Here is a 7,552-nt window from a genome sequence, read left to right on the forward strand (position 1 = left end):
CTGTGAGGAGCAGCTGAGGGAGCTGGGGGTGTTTACCCTGGAGAAGAAGAGGCTCAGGGGAGACCTTATCCTGAAAGGAGGTTGCAGAGAAGTGGGTGTTGGTCTTTTCTCGCACGTAGCAAGCAATAGGACATGAGGCAATAGCCTCAAGTTTCACCAGGGAAGGTTTAGATTGGATATTAGAAAAACTTTCTGCACTGAAAGGGCTGTCAAACATTGGAATGGGCAGCCCAGGGAAGTGGTTGAGTCACCATCCTTGGAGGTATTTAACAGATGTGTGGGTGAGGTGATGATAGTTTAGTGGTGGTATTAGAAGTGTGAGGTTAACTGAGTGACTTGATGGTCTTAAAGGTTTTTTCCAACCTAAAGATTCTATGATTCTAACAGGAACATAGCACATAGACTGAGGGAAATGAACATTCTCTTTACTTGGCACCCATTAGACCCCATCTGGAACTCTGTGTCCAGGTTGAGGCTCCAGCAAATATAAGAACAACATTGAAGTTCGGTGTAGGGCTATCAAGTTGTATGGGGGCTAAAGTGCTTGCCCTGAGCTGGTTCAGCCTGCAGAACAGAAGGCTCTGTGGGAGTTATCAGCAGTCCCCCAGTACCTACAAGCAAGATGGAGCCATGCTCTTCACAGCAACACATGGTAAGGGGATGAGTGGCATGAGACATAAATTGAAGAAAGGGAAGTTCAAACTAGATATAAGGTGAAACTCTTCTACCTGAGAACAGTCAAGCAGTGGTACCAGTTGCCCAGGGAGGTCATTTAGTCTTTATCCTTGGAGGTTTAAAGGATAAAGGCCTAAGAAATCTTGCCTGAGTCCAAAGCCCACACTCATTTGAGCAGGAGTTTACCCAGAGAACTCCTGAGGTCCCTTCCACCCTGAATAATTCAGTCTATGGAGATACCAGGTACTGACAATTTCTTTACCTTAATGGAGAAAAGTATAACAAGAACCATTTGCTTGAACCTAAACCCCGATGAACTGAAAAGGAAACTTCTAGCACTGCCTGTGATTAACCAAAGTAACTAGTGCCAGAATACAGACAGGACTCTCCACACCTTCTGGCTTCAAATCGAGGCACAGTGCTGTTGTGGGACATTTTTTACTCAAGTATACACACAGAGGCTAAAATATAAGTAAATTGTAAGGACCATAGTGGAATAAAAACCAAGAAGTTAGATAAAATGACAAAATGGCTTTAAGTCTTTGCCCGTAACACCTACAATTTAAGGAAAATGCTAGCTATTATGTGGTTACATCAATATTTTAACTGATCTTCATGTTTAACCAACAAAGGTTACATCATACCACATCCAAAAATTAAAATAAAAAGAAAAGAGATACAGAAAAATAACAGGAAGAGTTACTAACTTTATATTATTTCCAGTCCTTTTCCAGTGCAAGGCTTCTTAATAGGTAATGGGCTTTGCTCCCTGGTTTGCATTTAAGATTAATTCACACAGAGAGCTTTAAGTCGCTTCAAATACCATGTAGCAGCAAATTTCAAGATTTGTATTGAGCTCTCTGTAAAAACAAAGGATTCTACACAGAGAGGCATTTATAGCAGTGTGCCATTATCAATTGTGGACACAATTAAAATAGTCATTACGACAAAGCAGCATAATATTCTTCTAAAAGCAAAAAAGGTGAGGCCTGCATTTGCTCAGCTTTTAAAAATCAAACAAAATCAGTACTGTTCTGCCTGCCAGATCATTACTTTTCAAGTATGCAGCCAGCACCCCTGTATTTCCAATTTAACAGGAATCTCATAAGTGTTTCATTCTAGAATAAGCACATAGAGTTATTATCCATTAAGGCAGAATTTTAAGTAACCAAATAAATTTGCATAATCAAATATTTGTACCTGGCATGTAACTAATTCAAAAATGTATGTAATACACAGTGAAAATCTTTACATGTTCTCATTTGTGATTTAACTTGGAATACAATTTTGTTTTGAAACAAAGCACAAATTCATCAGCCAAGGTTACATGAAAGAAGCTTGACATTTTTAACAATACCTTTTTAAAATTATCAGACTGAAAACTAGTGTTTGAACAGTTTTTAAAAGGCTGAAAACACCCTTCCTTGTGCTAAGATAGCTACAAAGGCTGAACAGCCTTTTTTACCCTTGCCAAAATAACACACCTATTGCCAAATATAAAATGCTCTATCTAAAAAAAACAAACCAACCCAACCAACGAAACAAAAAACAATAAAACAAAAACAAACAAAAAAACCCCAAACAAACAAAAAGGAAAACACACACACAAAAAAACCAACAACAACAAAAAAAGCAAAGCTAAAAAATTACACAGCATAGGATATCCAGCACTTTCTAACCTCACCTAACTAAAGTATCACCACTGAACTCCTTTAAGGCCAGAACAGAAGTTCATTCGAGGGACAATTTAAAAGGCAAAGAAGTGGTTATTACAAGTCTGTTTATAAAAAGTGCTACTTATATAGCTGCAACTCAATGGACCTATAAACTTGAGGATCTCCACCTGAAGAAGGAAGAGGACAGAAAGATATTCCAGCTACTCACCAGCCCCCAGAGATTCAAACTGATTTTATATAGGTATTCATTGATTTTCTGTGTTCAGCCTTCTAGCACAATAAGCACAGAGGCAATGGCCAAAACTAATAATCTTCACACAAAGGCAAGAAAAGAGACTCATGCTGGGAGGTTTGGGCTACGTAGGCTTTCAAATAACTACATCAGGAGCCCATAAAATATTTCACAGGATTTTCTGCTGCTACATTTACCCCTCAAAAAGCAGAGTCTGACATTCCACCACAGCCTGAAACTGCACAAACTAGGTACCACAGTGTGTTCCCTGGCCCTGTGAGTAGCCGCATGCTCGACCAGGGGACAAGAGAAAGCCTGCAGCTGAGTGACCACTGCCTAGCAGAGCTCATTGTGCAAAGAACCATGCCAAGCACACGCTTCCCTGACTCGTCCTGTAGGCCCTCTATGCTCCCTTAGCTACATACTGCTTCATGTCCCAAAATCAGACCCAGTGTCCTATGTCATCCATACATAGAAGGTCTAACACACTGGTCCATCAAAAACAAGAGTTGTGTAAAGAGTCCCCAGAGTACATACAGATGCCTTTTTAAACACTTTTAAATAATATTAAGGGAAGATATGAAATGAGAAGTTAATTTTAAGTAAAATATCACAGCACATAGGATAGATCAAGTTTCAAAACTTAGAAAACACAGAGAATAAATGAATAATGTGAGACTTTTTGTTGCACGTTTAAAAAGTTTCAAGATGAGAGGAAAATCAAATAACCAGGGCCAGAAATGACCTCATCTTCAGCAATGAGAACATGGTAAAGGAAGACCCTCTGTTTAAATTTGCACCTTGGGAATTATTTCCTATATAAGCCAAACCAGATTTATTTATATAAAATCAATGATCTGCTTTTGTTTGCCCTGATGCAAACACCCCATCCCCTCGCACACACACACCCCCAGCCATTATTCCCCTCCTACCTTCAAAACTCCCAGCAAACAGATAAATCCACGTAATGGCTGGGACAAAAAGGATGGTCAGAGAGGCAGCCAGGAATTTCCGTCGCCCTCTACAGATTCCCAGCATTCTCTCAGGAGTGCAGATTCCCGACCCGGTGTTGTTCCTATGTTGGAAGCAAATAGTCCACAGCCTCCCACATATTACTCCCTGAAAAGGAAAGGAAAAAATATTTTAACAGCTTATCTCTCTACAGAAAGTTAAGACTATGCCAGTGTTCCTAAAGAGTTAAAGGAACAGGGCTAAAAATAGGGTTATTGCAATTGCAAAGCAGTACCCATTTCAAAATTATCCATGACAACTTAATAATAAAGCAAGTTTTAGAAGTCAGACTAAGACAGTAAGTCAATAAACCACGTCATATCACCTAAATATACACTAAGCTAATCTTACACAGAGACATCACCTTTATTTGTTGTTGGGGTTGTTGTGGGGGGTTTTTTCCCACCTTTTTACTCTACAGAAACTGTGTTCTTTGATGCCTATGTGTGCTGATGCCTCCAGGCAGATAAAAGAAAGGCACCCCTATTTCTTTGTCTGTTCCCAAAGAGCAAAATTTATACCAGTGAATCAATGAGCTGGGCAGCAGGTGGTCAAACTCAAGAGGGTGAACTGAAAAATGAAAGATAAAGTTTGGGGGAAGAAGGATGTTATTAAAATGACCCACTTTGTTAATCAAAAAGTAATGCTGATGAACTGCTATATAAAAGAGAAGAAGAGAAAGAGTAAAATGGACAGGGAAGCTTCCTTAGGCACAAAAAGGGGTACCAGGAGCTTTAGCCTGTATTCCATGCGAAAAGAAGGGGATTCTGGAAAGTACCACTGGTCTTAAGAGGAAAAAAAACCAAAAGAATCTTAATTTGCTTAAATTATTGTTCTGTGTTTCACAGATGCCAAGATGGAAAAATAATCTGATGATTTTTATTCACAGGAAGGTTAATATTCTCACACCAGTGCAGGTACGCAAGGCAAATATTTCACGCCTTTTTCTTTTTTTGTTTGAAGGGGGAGGAAAGGCTAGTGTTAGCCTAGAGAAGTTGGAGAAGGAAAGGAAGGTATTAAGTCCGTGCATATCTAGTTCAAGCGTTGTGTGAAAGGGCTTGTTTTCGAATTTTCAAAAAAATAATTGGTCTACAAGAATGACAGGTAAAGAAACACAGGCTCTGGCAGTACATGGTGGGTAGTAACAGTGCCCTTTGGCTTGCGCTTAAACCAGTACTAGAGCTGAAATCAGCAGTTAAAGCATTTCTGCACTGACAGATTAACAATAGCTACTGCGTGCCTTGAAAACGTCTGAGCTCTACAACTCCACATATATTGCAGAGAAAGTCAATTCTGAAATCAAATTACAGCAAAAATGAGAATTATAGACAAGAGAAATGGATTCAGACAAAGAACTCTGCTGCTGGAAATACCTGGCTGCAGCAATCAGGCAAACTTACCGTGAGCTGTTCCTTGAATGTTCAATAGACCCCACTTTACTACACTATGGTTTAAGAGTCATGATACTACTCCTGACCTTGGAACTGATAAAATGGACTATAATTTGTCCAGAGCCAGCACAAAAAGCATTCCATTGTGTCAGCTTTTCAACGCAATGAATGCCTCACCACAGAGATTTTGCACAAAATATGTGGATAGACTTAATATTAATAACTGTGATATTAGAGTCACTGTGCTAGACAGAGACACACATTTGGTAGATAAATTGTGGGGAACTGTTATCTTTATTCACTGTAGTTGGAAAACGATTACGTTTCATTTCTTTTCCTTACATCACATAGCTTGTATAACTACTCTGAAGACAGCCCTTTACATGCCTACTTGAAAAACATAGATAATTCTCCTGGCTTATGTGTTTTACACTTGCTATATGAGTATCTTGCAAAGTGAACATAATCACTTACTTTAAGTAGTAATATTATGGGTTTTTTTCCTGTAACATCATGGTGTGCACCACTGACATCAATCTGTGAATCTTTGACAAAACAAACTCACAAACAAGGTCATTCTCCAGTAACACCTTGTAATGAAACGTGCATTGGATACATACTGCTCCTACCAATGATTCCTGTAAAACCCACAGGTAGTGAAGTGAGAGTCAACACTACATGTTTCTGAAATCATGCTGCTACAAGTACACTGATTTAAGTTTTTGGGATAGTGGCATCCAGACTCTGAAGCTTAGGGTTATAGTGCTGCTAGTGGATCAACCAATCCTGGGGCTGCATATTTAAGAAAAAAATATTTTTTTTCCCCATATATTTTTTTTAAAATATCCATGCATGTTAAGTTTCTGATTAGGTTAAAATGGAGGTTGAAATCCAGCTTTTCTACCCCATAAATGTAAAGTACCCTAACAAATTAAGGAAGTATACAGAGCAACATTGAACTCCCAATTCAACTACAACGGAAAGCTAGGAATGCAGGAAATTCAGCTTTCTACAAATTGTCATCATTCAGTCAAAAGAGCCAAATCATTCTGCACATTCATGAACATCTTTTATCTACCTAGGAAGTTATTTAGGAAAATTCTGAACAGACAAGTCAGCTTGTGATGCATCATGCTAGGAAATGTTGAGATATCTCTGGTAACGGTACTTTAAAAGACTGAAGAGCCATAAGCTATTTTAAAGGAAGTTTCTACTATCTTTCCACCTCTCCGAAGTTGTGAATAGCTTTCCTTTACCTTAGTGTATGAAATCACCACTAAGTATTTTTTTCTAAACCAGACAATGCATGATGTGCAAACCCTACACAAGCAATTATATAAGAGGTCCATGAATGGTAATGAATATGCTTAGCTTAAAGAAATCGCTTGGGACTCAATCATGTATTCATTATTGGGTTTACCTGTAAAGAATTTTACTGAATATACGATCACCAAACTAACTGAAAGAAGATACTGCAGTTCTCTGACTTGGTTTTCCTTTCAATTCAACAGGTGCCAGAGTGACATCTGTCATGAAAGTGACTGACAACACTGGGTGGAACAACGGCTGAGCACAGAACAGGGTAGCACTGTGCACATTTCTGCCACATGAGCTTGCCACCGTCCTTCAGTGACTAAATGACTAAAGCATTCACTGCTCCTCAAGCCACAGTCCTACTGAATCAGGCTGTCACCTGCCTTAGAAAGCAGTTTCATGGTAGAGGTTAAAAATTAGGCACTTTGGATGTGACACTGCTAGCTATATTCATCTTCTCTGTAATAACAAACACTGTAAGATGGTTCACTTCATTTGCACAAATCCATGCAGTGCTCCTCCTGATAGTTTTCAGTCTTATACAGCTGGGCTAACTAAACAACTGTACTCAGAAACACACAGCATGATATACATCGGAAGGAAAAAAAAAAAAATAAAAGGATAAGAAAGTAACTGGCACCTCTCCACAGGTCCCTTCCAACCCCTACCACTCTGTGAATCTGTGAATTTCAGCCCAGGATTTAGGTGCAATACTCCTATAGAAAAATAGCCAGTGGCTCCTCTTAATCTGTTGCCCAGTGTTAATATTTTCAGATACACCTAACTGAGCCACACTGAACGTTTAAAGCTTTAACCACGTTTATTGGATTTATCTCAAAGCAAGGGAGATCATAATTAGCCCTGGAGCTGAAAGCCAACCGTATCCTGGGCTGTATCAGGAGAAGTGTGGCCAGCAGGTCGAGGGAGGGGATTCTCCCCCTCTACTCTGCTCTTGTGAGACCCCACCTGGAGTGCTGTATCCAGCTGGGAACCCTCAACAAAAGAAGGATATAGACTGGTTGGAGCAAATCCAGAGGAGGCCACGAGGATGTTCCAAGGGCTGGAGCACTATGGGGACAGGCTGAGAGAGTTGGGCTTGTTCAGCCTGGAGAAGAGAAGGCTCCAGGGAGACCTTATAGCACCTTCCAGTACCTGAAGGGGCTACAAGGAAGCTGGGGGGGACTTTTTACAAGGGCCTGTAGTGACAGGACAAGGGGTAATGGGTTTAAATTGAAAGTGGGGAGGTTTAGATT

The 7,552-nt window shown here is 39.8% G+C and overlaps 1 protein-coding gene across 1 annotated transcript in view; it reads right to left on the reverse strand.

Annotated features, from left to right (window-relative positions):
* LOC104508124 (glycosyltransferase-like protein LARGE1) overlaps positions 1-7,552 on the reverse strand; it is a gene marked incomplete at its 3' end in the record, with an annotated part of 115,697 nt that overhangs the window by 86,408 nt on the left and 21,737 nt on the right. Inside the window, exon 3 of the mRNA XM_010149639.1 lies at positions 3,516-3,702. Coding sequence (XP_010147941.1) covers positions 3,516-3,702 — 187 coding nt within the window. The remainder of the gene's footprint in view (positions 1-3,515; positions 3,703-7,552) is intronic.

Source organism: Eurypyga helias, unplaced genomic scaffold (assembly GCF_000690775.1).
Source record: "Eurypyga helias isolate BGI_N326 unplaced genomic scaffold, ASM69077v1 scaffold724, whole genome shotgun sequence".
NCBI lineage: Eukaryota > Metazoa > Chordata > Aves > Eurypygiformes > Eurypygidae > Eurypyga > Eurypyga helias.